Raw genomic sequence first — 24,902 nt, forward strand, 5'->3', positions numbered from 1 at the left:
GGGTAGCTTTTTATGGATGCTCTTTGGAGCCAAATATTGGGTTACTTTTGTTTTGCTTTATTATGTTGTTTGTGAAAATTCGTGTCATCGAGTGACTCCGCATAATCTTTGAGTGACATTATAGTGTGAAAGTCATCAATAAATATTAAGTTTTTCTTTAGAAATTGTTTCACTTTGATTCACGGAAGTTGAAAAGAGACGAGGTGTCTACGAACAAGTTAGGAGTTCTGCAGCTGCCACGAGAACGAGCGATATCTCATAATATTCGCATAGCGTAGAGTTTGGACCGTGACGACGTCATTCATGCTGCCGAATAACGATGACGCAAAAATGGCAAACGCAAGTGCACGCGCGGGGCAGGATGGGCCCAAATGCCGATGGACGACCCTTCCTTTGATCTCTAGTCGATGGTGCCCTACTCGAATGACGTCATGCACACGAATGATCGGTGTCTTCATCGGAATTCAAGGTAATTAAGTCTACGTTTATTGAGTTATCATTATGTCTAATTTAAGTCTTTTAATTTTCCAAGCGTAGGCCTAGATTATTTCCAGAAGGCCTAGGCTACATGCTGTATTTTTATGTGTAGGAACATGGTGCCTAGCATAGGCTAATAATCGATTTAATGTTTTTTTCTCTTAAATAATCACAAATTTATTCACTTCAAAAAGGAAAGAATAATCGTTCAGGACATCACTGTTTCTGGTGAGGCACGGGCGGCTGTGTGGGGAAGGAGGAGGCCGTTTTACAAAAAAAAATCTCCAAATTATTTTTTTCTGTAGAAGCTCCAATCAGAAGTGTTTATTTTTGTGTTATTAATTCTTGAAAAGGGTTTTGGTAGCAATTGCAACCGAAAAGTTGTTGTTTGTTTACAATAGGGCTTTAAGTACACTTGCTGCTAATCAGCTGACGGTTTATTTTTCTCGTGATCCGTAATCATTTTTTATTTGTATAATGTAATGTCATTGACGTGTTGTTGGCGCTAGAGGGCGCACTCAACATCACAAAGATTATTTTGGCTTGGTATAGCACCCAAATCATGTAGGCCAATTTATGTGCAATTTTGTTATGCACCACCCTATGTTTATAATGTCAATGTCAAAGTTCGCAAACGTCCACTTGATCGTTTAGAATTCCAAAAATCTGCGGTTGCTGTTGTTAATGAATGGTCGAAAACAACAAAGGTTAGAGATTCTTTTCAAACAGGTATTTATCATAAGATATTTATTAATCTTAGATCTTTCATATAAAGACGAATAACAGTAACATTCAGATTTTGAAACGGGTTTAGTTTTACCATCACTGTCAACTCAATGTCAATGTATTGTAATTTGTATTGTAATTCTTGGCGGTTTATTTAATTGTTGTTGCGTCCACAGGCCTAATTTTAAGCACAATACTTCGTCTCGTTTTGTAAATATAACATTCTTCGACCTTGCATTTTCATTTAAGTATTTACTAGTCGTTCTACTTTTGAACTGAATCACAAAATACAACTAAATAGTTAAAATACAGTTTGTTGTACACGTACACTACATTACATTGTCCTTTCAAAATCAAATTATGTTGTTGTGTATGGTCATAATGATGACTAGAAAGAAAGGGGATACATTTTAATAATAAAATTAAAACAATATGAAAGTAACATACAATTTCTATGTTATTTTCTTCTTTCAAATTCAACTATTTCATTTATGAACTGAACTGAACTCTTGTCTACTTCTAGTCTGAACTGAAGTCTAGGTCTACATAGCTATTTTATTAAATAATTTTCAGCTCGATTGAAATTAAATACTTTTAAATCTGAAATTAAGATTTTAAACTAGGCCACATGCTTGCAATTGCATTTGTTTTAATCTAATGAGATTCAAATAGGCCTACATTGTGGATTGTTATGATCCATTGTTACTTCAGTTGATGATGTTATTGTAGTTTAGAATTTATTTATCTTATTTATAAGTTTATTTTATATATTTACATTGCCCCAAACCAACATTTTTTAACACTAAACTGATTATAATTTTTTTCAGTGGTTTGAAAATTTAATGTCCCAGCCGGTAAATTAATGAGGTAGGCCTACATTGTGGATGATACGATCCATTGTTACTTCTGTTGATGTGATGTTATTGTAGTTTAGAATTTATTTAAGGTTATTTTAAGGTTATTTTATGATACATTGCCCTGGACCAAAATATTTTGAATACTAATGGTGTTATCATTTTTTTTCAGTGGTTTGAACATATCCCAGCCGGTAGAATACGGCTCAAGACATCAACTCAACGTACAACTCAAAACAAATCATGGCACAGCCAATTCCAACTCTACCATTGTTCACCTCTACGCTAAAGAGACCGCTTGTGTCAGATTCATCTGAGCTGGTCATTGAACCAAGGATAAAAAGGCCAAGGGTCAAAGGTCATGAAGGGGGTCAAAACGATGAATCAATGAGATCTACAAGGAGGGTAGAGGAGATAGATTGGACAAGAAAAGTTACAAGAGGTAAATTCCCGAGCATCAATTGTTTGTCCATAAAAAAAACTGTCACAGTAATTTCAAACGCATTGAATCAGTCTATTTCTAGCAAAAACTGAGCAACAATTCATGCATGAAACATTTAGCCATGTACAAATGGGTGAAAAATGGGTGAAAAAAAAAACTAAAACCAATTAATTCAAAAGGAATCCTTTCTCTAAACAGTTTATTCTATCAACAGCTGCACAGTGCTTCTCACCAAGTAAGTGTTAATTAATGGTCATTAATTTTTGGTACTGTACCAATCTATGACATGACTGTACCAAGTTTACGCAAAAGATTAAAAAGTTGTTTTACAAATTTGAAGTCCATTGTATTTGTATTTATAGAGATACATGTACATGGGAAATGTTCCATGGGCAATGCAATTTCTAAAACCCAACCCCAAAACTTTCTTGACATAGGCCTGTAGTCCTGAAATAACAGCTAAGGTTTTCAGCGTTGTATCAGATTTTCCAAAAAATTCAAGCCAATCATTAAACCTGTTCTTTTTTTGTTGTTGAAGGTCTATTAAAACTTGCTGTATATTGGAGTCAGACACATCTCCTAGTTCATGGTAAGCTCATTTTATGTTCTTAGTTAATCGCTCCATTTTCCAATTAAGATCTCAATTGGCTGCCAATCCAGTGTGGCAGGAGATTCTGTACCCTCAGCGAGGGTACTGAAAACATCCTCTTTTGAAACATCCTCCTCCAGCGGACAGATTTTCCTGAGACAGGGAAATTTAACCCTGATTTTTTGGTGGTTTTTGATTATTAGTTTGTTATACTTCCTATTTCTGCGTCCAATGTATTAATTGTTTTATGATTTCTTCTCACTTGTAGTTTTTGGTGCAAGGAATTTGTCTGTAAGAAAGAGCCAAGATTACAGCTCGTACATCCAGGTGAGCACAACATTTTTAACCCCCTCCCCCCATCCCAAATTATGGTGGGTTTTTCTTAAATTAATCGTGTAATCTCTTGTAAAAAATAGCTTGTCACCTTCAAAGAATTCAAACTAGGTGTGCCGGGCTCCATTTCTAGAACCAAAATGTGTCATCTTGGAAGGAAATTTTGTTAGAATCTCATCGTTTTTCATTTGCCAGTTCTCTTGGCTCGCAAAACATGTCCAAAATATACAAAACTCAGATTTGTTATTACTTTTGTTTGTTTCAGGTCTCAATAATTTCCTCCAACGGAGTAGAATCCAACAAACAAAGAACAAGGAAGATTGCAAATGACCCAAAGCCAGACTTTAATGACACGCTGACATTGTAAGTTTTTAGATCAGATGTAAAACACTACGGTACTTTAATTAAAAGCCGTTGGTTTTGATGCATGCTTGATTTCACTACGGCCATGGCAGGCCTCGAACTACGCTCTCTTGATTATGGGGGAAATGTAAGTTTGTACATGGGAACCATGCAGAGGGCACTACGGCAAAAGCACAGGGCACCATAACAATTAATAATAATAATAATAATAATAATAATGGCTTCTTGTATCGCGCTCAGGTCCGTCACGCAGTGACGCTCATGGCGCTCCAACATTATTACCCCTGGTCACTGGGCCTTAAATCAATTTCCTTAAGCCATCTCAGCTCCCTGGGGAGTGTACAGCCTTGTGCAACAATAGCGCTACTCGGCTAAATCAATCACAAGAACCATCTCTGCCCTCACAGGTACCCATTTACCCCTGGGTGGAGAGAAGCAATTATAGTGAAGTGTCTTGCTCAGGGACACAATTGTCACGACCGGGATTCGAACCCACACTCTGCTGAACAGAATCACCAGATCTTGAATGCGGCGCTCTTATCTGCTCGGCCATGACACCCCAATTGCCTCAGTTCTTGTTCCTCATTCCCCCTTCAGAATATCCCAAAACCAGTAGATGTATGTTTTCATGAAACTGTCTTTTGCAAAATGAAAACAGCAGTTTGCTTCAGCCAAATCCTGTAAAGACAAGTAATCTCTGAATTTTCGCTCAGAAATCAGAAGATTTGATTGTCAATATTGATCCTAAATAATTTTTTTGATTTTGATTACAGTCACAAAGATGTCATGAGATCTATCAAGTCGCGCCTTTTTATTGTTGCAGTATTCCAGAAACCTGACAGGTATGTTTTGATAATTAAATCTGATTTGTTTTTGTACACAAAATGGGAAAATGGTTATTAAATAGCATATAAAGTATATAAAAAGCCTGTACACCTTAAAGACACAGGACACTATTGGTAAATGTCAAAACCAGTCTTCTCACGATAGTGTATCTCAACATATGCATAAAATAACAAACCTGTGAAAATTTGAGCTCAGCTGGTTGTCCAAGTTGCGAGATAATAATGAAAGAAAAAAACACACTCATCACAAGAAGTTGTGTGCTTTCACATGCTTGATTCTGAGGTCTCTAAATCAAATTCGTGGAAAATTATTTCTTCCTCGAAACCTACGAGACTTTAGAGGGAAGCCATTTCTCACAATATTTTATACTATCAGCTAAGTAATCATCTTTAATACAGGTCTTCTATCTTTAAAGATTTTGGTGAACATTAACTGTGATGTTCTTTTCCTCTTGTTTTTCAGAACTTGTGTCCTTGGTAGTATGTCTTTTGGGACTGCTAGCTTGCTCAATGGCAGTAAGGTAAGACAGAATTCTGTAATTTGTTGTCTATTTACATTCTCTTTTTTGATTAAAACTCCTTTTTCAGATTGCAATATTTTGTATTTATTTAAAAAAATCGTCCAATGTCCAAAATTAAGACCAAAAATGGCGTCCAGCACCACTGTGACTAAAGAAAACTGGTCTCTCTTTGTTGAACTCTCTCAATACAAAGCTCTCCTTTGCATATACAAATACCGCCCTCTATTGAGCAGCTGTTGTCAAGCTGAACTCCCTGGAAGTGTGTCATTACTCAATGAAGTTCATGAAGTTAATTTAGCAGAAATTACTAAGCAATATGGATTCAGACAGCCAGTCTATCAATTTAAACTGATACCCCGTTAAAAATAAATGTTAGCCAGATTAATCTGCTTATGATATGCCACCATGTCATTACACTTGGTACAGTTTCACTAATGACATTTAACTCAACTTACTTTAAAGAACAATTTGGTGAGCAGAACAGGTCAACAGCCAAAAAAGCCATTGAAATACATTGCTTATTACTGGTTCTCTGTCAAGTTTTTACAAAACCACTCACTAAACCATAAGACGACACAAGACCCAAACAGCGCCCTCACTGAGGTCAATGAAGACCTTTCATTGGTTGAGAATTGTGCGCGTTGTGTACACACATGCACGTTTCCATTGTTTGAACTCGGCGGTTAATGCAAGGGGTCCATTCAACACAAGAGATGGACTGTTGTGTCAAATTGATTCACCCACCCTACTTTAACTATGATTCATTCCAACAGTCACATGACAGGAACAAACCATGCAAAGAAAGTGTGACTCACATACCCTGACTATGCCCTGGTACTAAGCTACACCATGCACTATACAATAAGGTCTAGCTAAGTGTCAATCAACCACTCATGGAATATTACAGAATCAAATTATGAATTAGTCCGAAACGTGCCGGATTTATCACAAGCGACGCCTTTCGGATTGTCAAAACAAGTAGGTGGTTATGACAGACTCTTGAGGTGACGACTAATCATTTGTTTTGTGTTTTTCCGGTTGGGCAGGAGGTGAACGGTTGGTACTATCTTCTAGATGAAAAGCTCGGACAAGAGAAACACTTACATGTAGGGTTAAAGGTCAACAGGAAGGAGGGAACCCCTGGAGATAGCAGTATGGTCAGGCCGAATAGCATCCTCCCTTGGATTTCTCTGCATTCTGTGAGTCATTAATAATAATAATAATAACAGGTATTTAGAAAGACTCCCCATAGAAAACTATATCACAGCGCTTACAGAAACTGAAAAATAGAAGCACAATTAAACAATTACAAAAACTTATCGAAAAAGCTACATACACTATGTTTGAAAAGCATGAGAAAAAGAGAAAAGCCTAAACAGGGAAGAGATGTGTTTTCAGAAGTTTTTTGAATTCTTTAGGAAATCAAGGAAAGTTATAATCTTATGATAGTTTTGCAACCAGGATATATAACTTGTTTTCACGGATGTGTACTATCAGCCCTGTTTGCTCAGTACTTTCTGAATCCCACCCGAGTGATTTGCCTGTGGATTTTGTCTTCACAGAACTCTAGAAAGTTACACATCGTTGTAAGGGTTGAAACAAATTATAAACTTTATGATCTTAACAGATGTTAGTTTTGCACCGGGGATAAATAATATAAAGTGCTTCAAACACATTATAAGTTATGAAAATAAACAAATTACAAAAGTGGTAATGTTTTTAACTTTTCTGTTTAGCTGCATGATTATATCTCAGATTCTACTTGAAAACCATAAACAAATCTAGGATTTATTCTTGTTCTTTGTCTTGTAAATTTGTGTAATATTTATGCAAGCGCAATAACCTGTTTTATTATATTTTCAGATATCAAATCGCAGATTGTGTAAATTTATCTATTTGGTTTTGTCATATTGAGTGGATTTTTTACTCTGGCAGAAACATAAGTGGCAATATTTAGTCAATGTTTTGGGTTAATTATTTTCCACAGTTTGATATAAGGAAGGATTCCGATGATAAATATGGCTTCACGATCCTGGACACTTTACCGGTGAAGATAGGCACAGTCCACAAAGGTAGGTTCTGACAATGGACACAGTATTCTGTCCGAAACTTTGAGTTTATTTCGAAGCCACACATACGCAGAAGAGAGTTTTACGTGCATGGTGTCACCGCAAACTCTAATGTTATTTTTTTTAAGGATTATCTTAAAAGTCGGGGTACCTTCTAACTGCATTGATTCCTAGGGGCACAGGACCCTAATCCATTGGACTTTATTTTTATTTTTGTTTTCGGGAATTGTAGGATGACATTTGTCTTCTGTTTTTGAAATTGACAGGAAGTGTTGCTGAGATGTTGGGGCTGAAACCAGGAGATGTATTCCTTGAGGTCGGAGGTCATAGTGTGGCAGGTGTTCGGAGTATGGTCATAATTGATTTACTCAAGTAAGTTTCTTGAGGTGCAGACACAAAGTTAAATTAGACTTTTTGAGTTGTGACAACACCTGTTATTTTTAAGACTGACACAACTCAAAGGGGAACTTTTGGGTCTGGTGTCAGTGAAAACCTTTGTAGACATTTTAGAAGGTTGTACATGTGCAGCAGAAGTTATTTATAACACACACTCTTATAGTTATTTAAGGTAAATATTGGGTGCTTCAGCCCATCATCCAGACAATTCTGCACCTATGGCAGAAGCACTCAAAACCAGCAATGGTTTTCTTTTTGTACGCGTCGCTTGCTTGGTTTGTTTACTTTGTATACCCACTATGACTTGCGTGACTCTTGTCGCCGGTCGTTTCTATTAACTGACAAATTTCGTAAGTCTATCCAAAACTGAGTTTCTTTCTTTTATAGTATCTTCTGAGAGAGGTTTTGACAAGACGATGTGAATATCTCTTTGAGTAGGGGCGGTTCTGAACAGAACCAGTTGTTTCAGAACCAACACCCCTCAAAAGAGATATTCACATGGTGCTATCGCAAACCTCTCTGAGTTGTACTTCTACCATGCAAAGTTTCAAATCTTACTTAAGTACCTACTAATAATAACTTTTCTTGTTTAAAATGAAGGAAAGCGACCGGCTCCATGCGTGTTCTGCTTCAGCGTATGAACAACGTACATCAACTGCGCAACCCGCTCCTGCAGAAGTCGATGAATGGGAAGCCTCCTCTTGCTTCCAAGCAGAGTCCCAAACTGAAGAGGAAAGCTCCTCGTGTTGAAGCTTTAATGTATAAGTAAGTACTTTCTTTTTTTCTTTAAACGGTTGCGATATTGTAAACTTTATGGAATTTGGGGCTAGTAACCAGTTTCTGTTAAGCTAGATTTTTCTGTGCTTGCAATTGTATATGCTTACAGACTTTATGAAATAGGGCCTTGAACGGGGTAAGGATTTGGGGTTTAAAAATATCAAAAACAGACGGCTTCTTAAGATTATGCTTTGTCTTCTGTAGGAGTAAACCAATTGTTGATAGGAGACTTCAGAGGGAGCTCATAGCAAAAGTAGCAATGCGTAATAAAGCTCGTCAAACTGCAGCAAGTGGAGCACATTGTAGTTCCACCTACTCAAATGCATCCACCATAACCTTGGAGTCAAGAAGGTAAGTTTGGGCTTTTCGATGACAAGCAGTAGCCTATTTCACGAAACTTTACGCAACTGTGGAAGACCACTTGCGCAACAATTATGCTGCAAGTTTTGCGCCATTAACATTGCGCAAGTGGACTGGTTCTCATGTGTTTTACCTCGCATTTGGTCAGTGGGATTAGGCTGGAGATTGACATCTTGACAAGAATTATTTGTTTGAAACTTTGTGTCTTCAATATAAAACAGTAAGAACACTTTAGGCTTCAGTTGTACTGCCTCAAATGAATGAAAACAAGCATGTTATTCTTTCTGTTTAAGTCTGTTTTATGTTTTTGTTTATTTTAGTCCTGGAAAAAATCAGACAAATTGTGATTAAAATGCCTGAAAAGCCTATGTCAGCCCTTACCAAATATTATGCCTGTAGAAAACAAGGTGTCAACGAAAAATTGAATTTTGTGTATGTCAGTAAAATTAGTCGTTCTTTATATTTTAGGCATTCTGCAACTGGCAGGAGAAGAAGCGGGAATCCTACACGGAGAAGCAGCGAGTTCAGTAGCAACAGTCTAGATTGGAGGCCTCTCAGTCGAAATAGTCAAGAAATCATTGAGACTGACGTGGCTGAGGGCAGAGGTGATCAGGCTTATCGTCAATCAGCAGACGATCACATCTATGAGACCGTGCCGAGGGAATCATTTTTTGATAATCAAGATGATACAGTGATCTCTGAGATAAGGCTTGGAGAGGAAACAGTTGCCAATAGGAACAGCACCTCCTCATGGGAGTCGGATGTCATGGCAACTATCACTCTTGACGATCTTAACGCCTTGGAAAGTGTCTTAGATGACGACGCCTCAGCACCCAGTACTAATGAGGAGGTCTTTCCACCAGAAGCACCTGACCTTATTACATTTGACATCGTGACATCTGACCTCTTGTCTACGAGTCAGCCTGCAAATCATACTGCCACTAGCAAGGATGGTTTCTTCTGTGTACCTACTACAAGTCAAAGTGTTAAGTTCTCTCGACCAAGCAAAAAAGAGAACAGAACTGGAAAAGGAAAAAAATGCAGAGCCAAAAGTGTTCCAAGAAGGAGAAGGTTGCGGGAAACCCGTGACCTTGATCTAGATGGAAAGACTGCAGACACAATGGAACCACCTTCCACACACTTGAAGCAAACTGTTGTCTGGGCTCGGAGCTTGAAGGTAAATGTTCAGTTTTGATAAGTCTTAATTTCTGAAATCCCAATTTTTGAAATAGAACATAATGTGTACTTGAGAAATTAAACAAACATTTTGCCATGATCAACATTGTGTACAGGGGAAGTGTCCACCAATGAGCTAACAGGAACCAAACTCACAACCCTCAAAGCTTTTTAAGCCTTTCCTTACTAAAGTTGACTTTAGTTGACTGCACTCGTACCCCCTCTTCCTTACCATTGGTAACTTAAGTCGACCAAGTTAACAAACAAAATAAACAATTCTAAGCACAAAGACCATTTTTAATAAAGCTGTAGTTTCGTCCATGTTAACCCTTCATACCCTAGCTTACTCATTATTGGAAAGAGAAAGATTGGATCAAACCGATGATGGTAAAATGATGTCCACATTTTTTAGACAGTAGACAGAATGCTGGGGTGCGTTTTGGCGGTCGTAACCAATAACTGTTTCAGTCACTGGCCAGTGGTTAACCGATGGCAAGTTCAACCGAAACAGGAATTGGTTACAACCGCCAAAACGCACCTCTGCTTTCAACTAAAATTTAATAGCTCTATGGAGCACCTCTGCTTTCAACAAAAATTGAAAGCTCGACCTCTGCTTTCAACAAAAATTGATAGCTCTATAGAAGATCTGAATGTCACATACTATTTTCAATTGTAGCCTATTCCTTTGGATGATCCCTGGAGGAAGCTTATCTACACAGGACCTGTTTCAGTCCAGAATAAGACGAAGAAACTCAAGGATGTAAGTTGACTTTGTGTACATCTCTTAAAGGCTGTGGACACTATTGGTAATTACTCAAAATAATTATCATCATAAAACCTTTCTTGATTACGAGTAATGGGGAGAGGTTGATAGCATAAAACATTGTGAAAAACAGCTCCCTCTGAAGTGACGTAGTTTTCGAGACAGAAGTAATTTTCCACAAAGTTGATGTCAAGACCTCAAGTTAAGTTAAGAACTTGAGGTCTCGAAATCAAGCATCAGAAAGCACACAACTTTGTGTGAAAAGTGTCTTTTTTCTTTCATTATTATCTCTCAACTTCTACGACCAATTGAGCTCAAATTTTCACAGGTTTGTTATTTTATGCATATGTTGAGATACGTTAAGTGAGACAACTGGTCTTTGACATTTACCAATAGTGTCCAGTGTCTTTAAAGGTTGTGGGTTCGAGCCCCACCCGAGTAGTATACCTGTGATTTTTCACAGAAGTCGTAGAGTAATGAGTAACAATTAATTTCTATAATTTTTGGAGTCAAATCTTTTGTGTTGACTCCCAAAATGACAGGCAAGATAGTGCGTGTGAGTGCGCTGTGTGTGTTTGGGTCTAAACAAGATATATATCACTGCATTTAAATTTTACAATGTACCTTTTACATTTTTTTTTATTTCAGATGCTGTTACTTCTGTACAATGATGTATTAATTTTCGCCAAGGTGGTTGACAGATCTTACCTGAAAATAGTCTGTCGCCCTCTTGTGGTCAACAATATCAGCATCATAAACTTCAATTCCGAAGGTAAGTCACTTTGAAAAAGTCAATAAATCACTAGCCTGAACATCTGGCATTGCATCTGACGTCACACGAGGCTCAGAATAACTTCAGAGAGTGACCTCAAGACTAGGTCAATCCCTGTCCCTAATCACCTTTCACCTAGATTCATATGCAGACGACTGAAAGTACAGCTTCAAAACATCATCCTCGACCAAACAAGGCACATATGCAACGAAATAAGCCTTTTGCGCAAAAAAAAATGATATTTCCTTGGAAAAAAAAAGGAGTTTATTAATCTCTAAAGTAAGAACATGGTTATTATAATTCTGTTCTTGAGGTCGGGATTTAAAAGGTCGCAGTGAGTAATTGTATCCTACACATTTATTTATTTTTCCTCGTTGAATAATGGGAATATTTATGATGTAGAAAGTCAATGGACTTTACTGCATATTCAATGTGGACAAAAATTGTGTGTAGTCATGGTGTGTTGAGTAATTCTCTAAGGACAGTGATATATTTGTTTTTGACTCGCACCGACAAATCTTTTGTTTGTCCTCACCTGTTTACATAAAAAATGAATCCATAGACAGTGATATTGTAGGCTGATTAAACGTCAACATAGGCTGGGTGTTGAGTCTTGGAGAAATGTATTTGATAAGTTCATCTCGGGAGAGTTGAAGAACATTGTGCCGATATTGCAGACGGGAATATTTTTTTTATTTTATGAAATACAGATTCAAAATTTGTCATAATGGAGACAAAAAAAGAAAAAGGAAGCGGAAATTCCTTGTTTTATAAAGAAGGTTTGCACATCTTGAAGAAGGAGAGCTTTGCCATGATTTAAAAAACAAGTCTTCTCGATTATAATTCATGCCACCCGAATAACACTGAAACAAAAATAGTCTGATAGTGATACTCCTTTATTGTATTTCAGCATGCTCTCTGTTAATACTGCAGTTAAGGAACCTGCCCAAGATGGCCCCAACATAGTATGTGGATGCACCTGTTCATTTATATATCCCTCGATGGGTTAATTGATCCACTATAATTGAAGAAAAGGTATTCCAAATCGGGATAAAGTATACCTCAAACAGGGTATTGACATCAGCCCTATTATAAGCTTGCGTTGAAGAGTTTTAACTTTCACATGCCTCCGATATGTTACACTCTATTGAAATCAATCAAATGCCACTGGCTTGCAGAGCTGCTTGATTTACAAAAATACTTAGCAGATTGTGTCGGGTATCCATGTGAGCTTGAATTCAAAATAAATAGACTATGACTGTTTGTCTGTTTTATTAATGCTAAGTCGAATTCTGATAGGAACAGCTGTGTGGAATACTTTACCCCGGTCTCATGACTGACAATTTATTGCTTCGTCTTTAGGTCGTGAGTTTTCTATTACGTCTGTCTCCAGTACAGAACCACATCCTCTTGCCAACCATGGTCATACTGTCTCCCTCCGTGCTCCTACCTTCAAACTCAAGGCGACTTGGTGTAAGCTTCTTCAAGACAGGGTGATGGCTGTCAAGTGCGGCTTGGAAAGTACCAGGGTGAGTTACATAAATTTTTAAAATCTTAGATTTATTACTAGTCTGAAACCAATTTGCTCCCAGAGTAATGATGGCATTATGAAATCATAAATTCTTTTTTAATTCATTTTGGGTTGAACAAAGACAAATTGACTGGAGCGTGAATTGAACTTTTGACCTACAGATTTACAAATGCAAACTTGATTTCAGTCATTTTGAGTTCAAGGAATACGTCCACGGAAAGGAAGCATTCTGTAACACCAAGCAGAACAAAATAGCAATAGAACAATGGTTAATATCCGGTGCTAGTTACCCCTTGACAAAGCAATTAATTAGCTGGTGATTGAAATGATTACAGGTGCAGCAACCTGCACACCAGATTGAAACAAGTACTCAAACAAAGCACTTCCTGCTAAGACCGCTTTAATACTGGTGTCCATTCTGTAAGCGACACAAAGCCATAAGTTCTCAGTCAACTGGAACTCCACAAACCCTTAAAGACTCTGGACAACGAACATTTTGTAAATACCTTGGAAAATGACTTAAAATATCATTTATTCCGGAAGAATACCTACAGTAGCAATTGGTAAGCAGTTTTTATTTTGTTTCTACACTTGGACATGATTAAGGATTTGAGGTATTGTGTTCAGGAAGTCTTGTTGGGCATGTAATAAATGTAAAAAAAAGAAGACATCTCAAACAGAGATATAATACACTTACCAACATTTATTTTGAGAAGCACTGTACTGATTATACTACAAAATAATTTGAATTGCTGCTAAAATATAGGGTCGTACTGCCTCTTGCTGCCGGGCAAGCTAAGTGACTTAGTGGTAAGACTTCTGCTCTAGCGTGGCAAAGGTGGTGAGTTCGAATCTCACCCGAGTGATATGCCTAAGTTTGATATTTTGGTTCACAGCGCTTGGGGAAAAATACTGAGCAAACAGAGCTCAGTACACATCAACATGTGACCCAAAATTACAAAAATATTGGTAAATTAATGAATTTTAAAATAACAATTCTAAGAACGAGTTCATTGACTTGTCTTGTTATCCACCAAGACCCTTCTCAAAATATTTATGCTGCAGCTTTGTTTCCCTTCAGGCAGAAAATATCGCATATTAATTTATCTGCTTGAAAAACAGCAGGACATCAGTCTCAAACAATGTATGACATGATAAGTTGGCTCGTAACCTGTTTCTGCTAAGCACAGTCTTTCTACATTTAGCAAATTTGTAAATTAATTAACTCTATCATGTGGTTTTTGCTGACAGTGTCTTGCGGTAGTAGACCTTTAGGTGTACTCTAATTTCATTGCCCATGAAACAGGAAATTGTTTCAAGTGCATGTTTCCTCTAGTTCCCGTTCGTTTCAAAATGTTATCACAATAGACTCCTCACCCACTATGAAGATACTGAGCATTGTATTGAAGAAGCTGTTTCAAACTCGTTTATATAGGTTTCTGTTTTTTGCTGTTTCTTGCTGTTGGCTGCGGTTTTTGTTTTATTACTTTTTTCATTTTTTTCTATTTTTTTTTCTCGTGGACTCGTCATCAGATAGTCTTTGAACAGAAAAATTATATCAAGATTTATATTCTTTTTGTATGTCTCTTTGTAATACTTCGTACATAGGTACCATATTCTCCCAACATGTACGTCCGATTTCCAATTTGTTGTGCCTCAAAAAATCGGCAAAATATTTATGAAATAGCCTAAAAAGTCTACTAAAAACTTATGTACGTCTGTAAACTTTTCCAAGGACTCAAATATCATGTCTGATACAACATTGTTTTCACAGGAATAATTCATAGAGAGAATACATATAGTATGACCTTCTCACAAGGTCCAATTCCAAGAAATGTTCCCAGGGAATTATAATCCCAACTCCACCCCATGTTTTTATTAAATACTAGATGCATATTTCCTTGGAAAAAAAATAACACTTGATATGCTAACCTCAGGGTTGTCTGTCTCCCTTACCCTACTCCCAAAAGGAAGGGTAGATATTTCCCAGGAGTTAGTCAGGGGTAGCAATCCAAATGTAAAAAGGTCGACTAAATTTTCTTGGGAAATCTAGTGCGACAGCGTTGTAAGACTCAGAGGTTTTTATGATTGGGGAGGCTTTTAAGACTATGTGGTAACCGGATATGTTCCAGGAGCCTGGTGTTTTAGACCAAGAGGAAATCTAAGATGCTCAGAGGCCCTTATTTCCTGGGAAAATGGGAAATGGGAAAAGGGTTGTAAATGTAAGACTCAGAGGGTTTTTGTGATTAGGGTGACTTTTTAGATAACCTGAGAAGCAGAAACCTTAAAGAAGAAGAGGAAATCTAAGATGATCAGAGGCTGGTTTTTCCTGGGCAAATGAGAAACCCTGTAGGTTTGGGGTGCTTCACTCCAAGACGCTTCACTCTTTTTCCTCTTTCTTTGACTTGTCACGCCCGTTATTCAAATCAAACCCCTTCTTCATACATCAGGGCCCAATTTCGTGAAACAAAAAATATTGCTCAAGAAATTGCTATGCTTAGTAAAAGAAGTGGGGCACCAGTCATAATAGTGTCAACTTTATGAAATTTTTGCTGGTAACCAGCTTCTGCTAAGCAATTTTTGTTTATGCTTAGCAAATTATTGTGCAATACACATGCTTTATGAAATTGGGCCCAGGAATCAAGTAAATAAAGCATTACAAGTGGGCGTACATTATGGAGTAGTCCTCGAAAAAGGCAATCAGAATTGTGTGACCTCCTTGGCACCAATGTTACACCCCTCCTTTCTCTTTGTTCCACCCGACTCTGGGATCATATCCTGCCATGGGGGAGTGGGAAGGGGGCGGGTTATTCCTAGTGGATTCTCCCCTTATTGTTTATTCAGCCTCTAGATTAATGACATAGCTTCTAGCAAACAGATTCTGAAGCTAGATTCGTTAATTAAAACTGATATGCAGGTCTCACACTTTCCTGGCTGGATCTTTGCGTGGGTGGGGTTATATACCCTATGTACCTAGGTTTTTTCACTAAAGCCAAATTGTCAAATATTTATGTGTCGAGTTAACAAACACTACCTCAGGCTTGAGTCAGGCTTGAATGAGGTTTAATTTAATGTGTTTGCTGATGCAGCTCAGAACATTGTCTTCTTTGCTTCAAGCTTCCATTTGTTTGTGTTAGTTTTTTATGTTACTATAGTTTTTTTACATTTTGGAAGGGTTTATGTGAATTTAATAACCATTTTTCAGTTTAATGATTAAACAAGGAATTTTCTGCCGAACTGCTAAGGATGGCCAGGTTGCAGGTGTTTTTTTGCCTTACCTACCACCTTTAATTAATTTTTAAGAAAAAAAAGTAAGACTTGAACTTGAACGTTCCTTTAAAACCGTCAGGGTCGTGACCTGGCTCAGTTCTGTATCGCACAGACACGACCAGTGACCCTGCAAGGTTTTAAACAGATTAGCGCCAAGTGCAACCTTGTGTGTTTATATCGCACATTGCCACATGATGCTTCGCTCGACCAATCAGAATGGATAAACTGAGTATTAATGAATAATCCTTAAAAGATGTATGTTTTAGGGAGAATTTTTGTGACGGATGTAATCATTGACCATTGGAGAGAGAGAGGCCAGGAGAGAGCATGTCAGGTTTTTGATGAAACATTTTCAGTGAACAACATTGTACTTTCAACAGGTCCTCAAAACAATGGGTGCATTCGTTTAGCTTCCCTGGGTCGACCCCGGTGTGTGACATTTTTTTTTCCAGGACTAACGTGTGCAGATAATTACCCACGTTCGTCCTGGAAAAAAAAAACGCCACACACCGGGGTCGACCCAGGGAAGCTAAACGAACGCGCCCATTGTTTTGAGGACCTGTTGAAAGTACAATGTTGTTCATTGAAAATGTTTCATCAAAAACCTGACATGCTCTCTCCTGGCCTCTCTCTCTCCAATGGTCAATGATTACATCCGTCGCAAAAATTCTCCCTAAAACATACAACACATTCTCCCAATGTTATTATGCAGGCTACTGAATGATCGTATATTTTCTATGTACACACAAAATAAAGTGGGTATATGTACTCATGGGGTGGAGCTCGTTTACTTGCCCTGAGATATTGATATGAACAGAGTAATTAATATGACATGTCTCTGCATATTAATTGTAATGGTCGCAGGAAAACCATGGGCTTGTAAGATTGAAAGTTTAGGAGTAGCCACTGGATGCTTTTTTTTTTTTCAAAGGGGGGGGGGTACGATGGGATTGCTATGGTTTGAACATAAATAATTTTTTGAGAAAGGATGTTAAAAAAGAAAAAGGGTTATACCAGTGCATTACCAATCCTCAAGAGATGTATTTTCTGGCTGAACAAATTTATGTGATTCTCTATTGTCACCACTCCGCACCTGTCATGATTGCCCACAGTCAACTTACCATTATAATAAATGTTTTCAATTATAAACAATGACACCATTGTAGTCTGTCAACCCATCCAGCCTGGTACCCGTATCCTGCCTGGTATCCCAATAGATTCTTTAGGGAAACTCAAAAGAGTTTGTGGCATATGTCAATGAACTTACAATCAAATTACTTTAGAAGTCAGTTCCATAATGATTCCATTAACTAGTCCATGGATCACCTTGCATATATAATTGATTGATTTTTGTGGCCGGCACAACAGGTGGCGAGGGAGTAAAGTGCTGAACCTCTCACCACTGTGGCCTGGTTCAATTCCGAGCTAAGGCCATGTGAGTAGACTTGTGTGTTGTTTCGTTCCCTTGCCATGAGGGTTTTTCTCTGGGATCTGCGGTTTTCCTACCTCTGGAAAAATCAAACACTTTCGATCTCTGACAGTGCTCCTTGGTCATGGGTCGATGTGGCTGGCTGCCAAAGTCATCTTAGCAATGCGTGCCTGAAGCTTGACCATTTGTAAGTTGTAGCCACGTCCTTCAAATGTCCGATTCTCAGCTGCTGAGTAAGGATGATTAGCCCCCCAAATTGGAATCATTCTGCAAGGTGTTTTTTATCCGGAGGCCTACTTGTTGTAAAGATGGTCATGGTAGTAAGAATCCTGCGAAATTATTTTGTGCCACCGCGGATTAGAAACTAATTAAAGTATGTCACAAAATTAGAATTTCCAAAAATCACCTGCAGGCATATTTTGGAAATTTTCATGGTGTTCATTTGAATGATGCCCTCATTATGGCCAGAGATGATACCCGCTATAAAACTAGACAGAATCAACCTACTTGATGAAAAAGTTAGCATTGTGTATGCACTATAATTCAACTGAAACCTTCACAGGTGACTTATATGGTTTCTTTCTTGATAATCTTGCCCATAAATGAACAGTACTAGTAAGAAACTAGTTAAAATTTTCAAACAGCCATCTCTCTTTTTAAAGCATGTTTCACATTTGGATTCTTTTAGCTTGTATCTTTATGTTTTAAGACAAGCCAAATTTGCCTACAATTATTTTAATAATAGAAAATCCAGGGCTCAAAGTTAACTCTAAGGCCAAAGTTTTTATGCCTCAGGCCAGAAACTTAAGATCAGAAGTCTTGAAGTCTTGTATTTTTCAATTGAATAATTAAACATGTACCTCACTGTGTGATATCTTTAAAAACAAAAACTTATGTCTGTTGTGTTTTTCAATTGATTAACAACAACAAGTTCAAACCAAAAATAGTTATGCCCAGACCTTAACTTGTTCAAATGAAAACAGTTTATATGTTTAAAATTGTGTAGTTCACTTTTTGTCAATTAGATTCAGACGTTATAACCATCAGTCTTGTCCAGTAGAAATTTTGAAGGTACATGTACAAGTCCTGCACCCCTGTGGATTTCCCCATAAATTCCTGTCCTGAAATTGATGTTTAATAATAAAGACATCTTAATAAACCCATTTGTGTAAGTTTATGAAGTCACCAGAGTAAAGGAGAGGTTGCAAGGAGGTCAAGTCAAATGAAGATGCCCATTTGCTAATTCTGTGCACAGTGTTATAAATCTGCACGTTTCCATTTTATCATCATTTTGTTAAACTGTTGACGACGAGATGACGTCAATGGATGCAGTTTACTCGGTGCAAAACATGTTTATAAACTTGCTCAAGGTAGTGTCTACAGTGCGTGTTGTGTTCATAATACTTTTAGTTTATTCAAGATCCCTGTGAGAGGAGTCCTTCCTGTAATCACTTGGGACAAGATCCTTGGAATAAGAGATAACAAGTCTTGAGTTTTGTAAATTTATGTTTAGAAAAACCATACATAGAATGAAAAGCATATTACTAACAAAATATATGGCTTTGCTCTATTGGCAGTCATGTGTTGCATTACCAAAGGAAATAATTTTAAGCATTTGTTAAAAAGGCATGGAACAGGCGTGCGTCGGGATGTATTTTTCCTACTTTAATCAGATTTCTGAATTTTTTTGTTTTTGTCTTTAGAACAAAATAGCAAAATTGTTATTCGATAACTCTTCCAATGTGCCAGATATCATGTATTCGATAACTCTTCCAATGTGCCAGATATCATGCCTTTAAGAAAGTTATTGAAAAAAAAATCTATTTGATATCTCTGCTGAAATATTGAAAACAAGCAAAAAGCTGTAGCAGTAGAACAAGTGCGTAATGTGGAGCCTTGCATTGTGCATGCACCAAGTAGATACTGTATGTTGTTCATTGACGGAAGAATATTCATCATGACCTCATTACTAAATGAGAACATGCCGGGATAAGTATAGTATCCGCAGGTGTCTGTGTGGCTATTTTTGAAGGACAAAAACTTAATTTGTCTTGATCTCCCAGTTTGTCGATTTACCTTTTGAAACCAAGCAGTGTTAAAGGATATGAAAACGAGGAAAATATTTACACACAAAATTTTTTGGATACACGGAACAAACAAGTTACATTTGTTGTTATATAATTGTCAAGGGAGTGGCCAACATTGTGTAAAGTAATGATGTTTTGAGCGGTTTTGTTGGTCATGTGTTTGTTGCTCTGAATGGATAAAAGGAGTTAAGAAGAACAAATTAATATTTAATGTATGTGGATTCCCTTCTCTCTTCTGGAGTGTGTATAATAATTAGCGGTGAGAAAAATAAATCTCATTTTTGAAACACTGTATTGGATTTTTGAGACAAATGAAAACTTTCTGCGCAGCGGTTTTAATATTAATTTATTTTATCTGTGCGGAACCCCCTTCAGTCCATTAGAATCTTCCATTTCCACCTACACAGCAGCGGCAGCTTACACAACCGAGTCTCGGAGCAATATTTGATAAGTTAGTCCATCATAGAATCAGCAGAAAGAATCTGTTGCTGTGTTTGATTCACTGTTTGACGGCTCCCTGATGGGCACTGCAGTACACTGGCATTTATCACTGGCTCCCTGAGTCTTCACTCCCTACGGCTTGTCTTGCTTCGGTCGGTGTATGCTCCAATGCCGTTTAGCTTCCTAATGGCTTGACAGCATCAGGGCAATTACATACTTGACTCACTAGGCCGACAGCAGCATCGCCTACGATGTCTCCATAGCTAGATACTTTAGGGAACTCTCATCATTTGAAATGGGTCTCTCATGGATGAGGGAAAGTGGAATTTAAGACAAGTCTGGTGTTTTTCTTTTTTTTCTCAAGTTGGGAGAAAGGAGTAAATCTTCTGAGTGGATACCGCTGGACTTGAGGAGTTATTTCTTTTCGCTATTAAGTGGGACACTCACCTTAATGACTATCTTTAGATCAACTGTAGAGGGAGCTTTACTTTGATCATCGTTGCGTTGATGATTTTCGCGGTGACTCTTATCTTGATGAGTGAGTGATGTGAGGTTGACAGCATTTATTCAAAGTCATTGCGAGTGGGTTCTTCAAATCAATGTAGTCACTCCCTTTTGTCACACAATTCAAAGTAAAAATTATTAGAGAAAAATACAGTCATTCTTTTTCTTGGGTCAGATTTTGAGTTGTAGTGCAAACTTTCATCGATTACTTTGCTTCTTTATGTCTTAATTACATAATGAAGATGACCTTCTGAAGAATTGAAACCAAATTGCAAGAGGCATATCTTAGATCAATGGGGACAAACTGTCAGAACCGGAGGAATTTGTCAAATTTTGTTGTTGCTACTTTCTTAAAAGGAAATTGGAAATGGTTAGCAGATCCCAGAATTAGTTGTCTTTTATATGAAAGAGAGACGTACAGTTGAATTTGAATTGGGTAATGCATCGGTTGTGATGACTCAAGTTGCCCGGATAAACTCAAACCACATCCATCACCACAAATTTGAATGTTTTTCTCCACACCTTGACGGCTTCTCAACAATTAAATCAGCTGTTTAATTAACTTGTCTTAGTTTTGGCTATCTCTGTCTTCAACAACTCTCCTAAATGAGTATTTGTTGACATTTTTTCATCTGTTCTGCTTTAATGAGCAAGAGGCATCTGAAGCGGCCATTAAATTTCTTCAAGCAAAAAACATCCATGGATTCCAAGTGACGTCAAATAAACTAATGCGAGTTGTTTGGTGTAGAAGTTCAGATGCATATTTGGTGATTTTTCATCTCCATTCTTAAGGAGGACACTTCTTCAAGATGAATCAGGAGAGTGAAGCTTGTCTTTATTCAAGAGAACAGTGGGATGATTGGGATGATTTCCTTGAGGTGAGGTGTTTTTTTAAGATTCTGTGTTTTCTGAAACCACTCAAACATCTCCACAAAAGTTTTGAGAAATCTGACATACATGTAGGACCTAGCCAAGAAACAAGTCAAGTTGAAGAAGAATTTAGGCTCTGAGATCAATCTACGGGAAGCTTGTCATGACAACCATTCAAACAAATTATCAATTTGAACATTTGTTTTATGTAATAGAAAAATGATGTAAAGTTTTCTACTGTGCTGATACTTTCCTTGTTTTTTTCTTTTTCTTCTTTTCCCCCCTTTTAAAATATTTTTATCTCTGTTCCTTGCCTTTTTATATATGATAATTATATCATATTATGCGCATCATTGTATTACTGATTTACCTGATTGGTTGAAGGTGATAATTGGCAGCTGTCTATTGGTTAGAAGTGTGGGTGGCAGTCCTGGGGTGTATTTATATTCTCCTCATGGATGTCTTCACTCTTTGTTATCTATTACCTCCTTACAAACACATACAATGACAACTTGTGTACCGGTAGATAGCAACATTCCAGTTCTTAACCTCTGACTCTTCATGGAGGTAGAAGAGATCTACCGCCAGAGTCCTATTCACACTGCATCTCTCTCTTGATTAAAACCAACCTTGAATAATTACCTTGAGTTGTTCTCTGTGATTTGTTAGAATTATTTATAAAGACGCAAAGTTGTTGTTTAGTTTATGCACTTTTATGCATTTAATCTTTCAGTGCATGTTAAGCATGCCTGTCAAAATCAGGACTCTTTATGTTGTGTTTTTTTATGTACAAAAAAGTGCATGATCTTATTTTGTCCTGTTTTTTTTTTTGTAAAATAAACTCATTTAAATCCATACTTGTCCGAGAATATTTCAGAGGTTATAGATTTAATAAATAAGAGTGATTGATACAAAGGATAGCAACCTTAATACAGAGTTAGGCCCTGTCCGTAACGACAACTTCGGCTACAGCTACGGCTAGATCAGCGCGTCTGTCAGTGTTGAAGAATAGGCAGACGCGCGCGCCCTAGCCATAGCTGTAGCCGAAGTCGCCGTTTCGGACACGGCCTAAGCCTCAGTAGTCGTCAACAGTTTTCTGAAAGTCTCCGTGGTCGTACCTTTAATTCTTCATACATTCAATGTTTGCTGGGAGCCTATAACCGCCTCAAAGTGACAAGAGACCGATTTCGCTCTTATTAATGAAAGTAAACAATGCAATTTTGAATATCTTTGATAAATTGCATCTGACAACTATATTTCTCACATTTGAGGGATCATAAATAAACAGATCTTGACTTGCTGGGCTAGATTTGGGTCTTAATGGACTGAGGCGGTTGTCTTTAGAACCGACCAGTGTTGACTCTAGACTCATCTGCAGGCATGATGCGTCGAAATGAGTTGCTTATTAACGTGTTTTGGAGATTTAAGATGAATTTCTGTCAGATTGAAAAGGAAAATAATAAAAGCCTGAGTATGTACATGTAGGAAGACTAACCTCAGACTTGAGATGAAGCTGTGTTTAAGCATACAGTCACAATACTGTCATTGTGTTTCCTGTGAATTTGCTTGAAAACCTGAGAACCTGAGCCCAATTTCATAGAGCTGCTTTCATAAAGCACAAAAGTAGCTAAGCACAACAAAATTATGCTTACCAGAATAAGGTTACCAGCCAAAATACCATGTCACATAGTACAATTTGTGACTGGGTATCCTGCTCATTTCTGCTTAGCAGACAATTGTTTAAGTTTTATTTTCTGCTTTTGAAGCAGCTCTATGAAACTGTGCCCTGGGCCTAATTTCTGTGATCTGCTTACCGCCGGGTCGCTTACCTTCTACTTACCGGCCCTGGTCATTGCCTTGAACGATACCCATCATAGGGTTGACCTTTACTATAAGACAATTGCCTTGCCCTAATACAAGAGTGAAACACGTATAAGCCTGAAACCCTTTGCAGACTTTTTTCTGTGAAAAAAAAAATAAGACTTGATGTTGCCAACCCTTTGCAGACTTTTTTTTTTTTTTTTTTGCAAAAAAAGAAACAAACAAAATTGATGTTGCTTGGCAAACTTCAGGCAGCGTACTTCATGGAGATATGCCCCCTGGTCTTTGCCTTGTTGGGCCTTGAGCGGTACTATCATAAAGTTGACCTTTACTATAAGAAAATTGTCTTGCCCTTACAAGTGTGGAGTACTTATTGGCCTGAAACCCCGTGCAGGCCTTAAATAAGACTTGATGTTGCTGGGCAAACGGTTCGTACTAAAAACTACTCCTTGAAATCTCTCACTTAGTGATGTGTCTTGATTGGCCCAGGTTGGACTCCTCCGTTACAGGCTACAGTATGTCTTCATCATCTTATTAAGTTTTCCTTATCGAGTATTAAGGTGGCTTAGTTGACGATTGATTGGATATGATGTTGGCAACACTAGACAACAAAAGATATTTAAATATTTTTTGTTCACACACAATTTAATCATTAACGTCATCACTTCATTAGCACAAAATAATTACCAACGTTGTTACGTCAATTAACATGCGACACTAATTAAGTACAGGCTTGATGTCACATTCATTGTATGTGGAGTGGTTGCTCTTTAGTTGTGTTTGTTACAATGAAAATTGAGTGCTGTCTTAGTACATTTTTGTTTTGAAAAAAATAACAAAGTGCGTTTTATATCCTCTAACCAAATACCAGAGTCTCTGGCAAAATAAATAGTTTAGTCTTATCCCCCTTGAGAAGTAGCCACCCCTCAGCGTGTAGTGGAACATTCCAAATCACCCAGATAGGGGCTCCTGATTGTATTAACCTTGAGGTGTAGGGTTACTGCACTTCACCATGGGGGAAACCAACTGACCATAACTGAAGCTGTTGTGAAACTGAAACTTTGTAGTTAACGGGATCATGGAGGTAGAAATGGGATCAAACAATGTGTCCACTAGTCAAACAGCAACCTTGTTTCACTGTGTGAGCTTGAGACAGAATCTCAGAATCTTAAAGACTGTAAATCAGAGGCAATTTGATCCTCCTCAGGAGTCTTTAGGAGATGGTTGAGTTTGAGATGGTAAGAAACAGCTGTTTGTGTCTTGGGATGAATGCAAGGAGCGTGTCTTGGCTCATCCATGGAGGAAAGACCTGTCTCTTTTGAATTTCATTCCTCTAATTGATGACGTGTAGACTGACTGTGTGTTATTGAATTTCATTCTCGTCTTCAAGTAAGTACAGAACCTCTTTTAAGGAGATGGTCGGGATTATCTTTGGTAAGATGTGGCGTATTATTTTTTTCTTTTTCATTTTTAATAATTTATGTTT

General features: G+C 37.6%; 1 protein-coding gene across 2 annotated transcripts in view; it reads left to right on the forward strand.

The window, feature by feature from the left end:
• The first annotated feature begins 1,103 nt into the window (after positions 1-1,103).
• LOC139948080 (uncharacterized) overlaps positions 1,104-24,902 on the forward strand; it is a 123,443-nt gene continuing 99,644 nt past the window's right edge. The window contains exons 1-16 of one of the 2 annotated variants that reach the window (XM_071946108.1): positions 1,104-1,206; positions 2,230-2,499; positions 3,038-3,088; positions 3,357-3,415; positions 3,687-3,784; positions 4,558-4,626; positions 5,093-5,150; positions 6,197-6,349; positions 7,138-7,222; positions 7,486-7,591; positions 8,216-8,380; positions 8,597-8,743; positions 9,221-9,929; positions 10,605-10,688; positions 11,340-11,463; positions 12,826-12,992. In XM_071946108.1, coding sequence (XP_071802209.1) covers positions 2,301-2,499; positions 3,038-3,088; positions 3,357-3,415; positions 3,687-3,784; positions 4,558-4,626; positions 5,093-5,150; positions 6,197-6,349; positions 7,138-7,222; positions 7,486-7,591; positions 8,216-8,380; positions 8,597-8,743; positions 9,221-9,929; positions 10,605-10,688; positions 11,340-11,463; positions 12,826-12,992 — 2,274 coding nt within the window. In that variant the 5' untranslated portion in view covers positions 1,104-1,206; positions 2,230-2,300. The remainder of the gene's footprint in view (positions 1,207-2,229; positions 2,500-3,037; positions 3,089-3,356; positions 3,416-3,686; positions 3,785-4,557; positions 4,627-5,092; positions 5,151-6,196; positions 6,350-7,137; positions 7,223-7,485; positions 7,592-8,215; positions 8,381-8,596; positions 8,744-9,220; positions 9,930-10,604; positions 10,689-11,339; positions 11,464-12,825; positions 12,993-24,902) is intronic. The other variant, XM_071946109.1, reaches the window with a different exon arrangement.

This window comes from Asterias amurensis, chromosome 15, assembly GCF_032118995.1.
Source record: "Asterias amurensis chromosome 15, ASM3211899v1".
NCBI classification, from domain to species: Eukaryota; Metazoa; Echinodermata; class Asteroidea; order Forcipulatida; family Asteriidae; genus Asterias; species Asterias amurensis.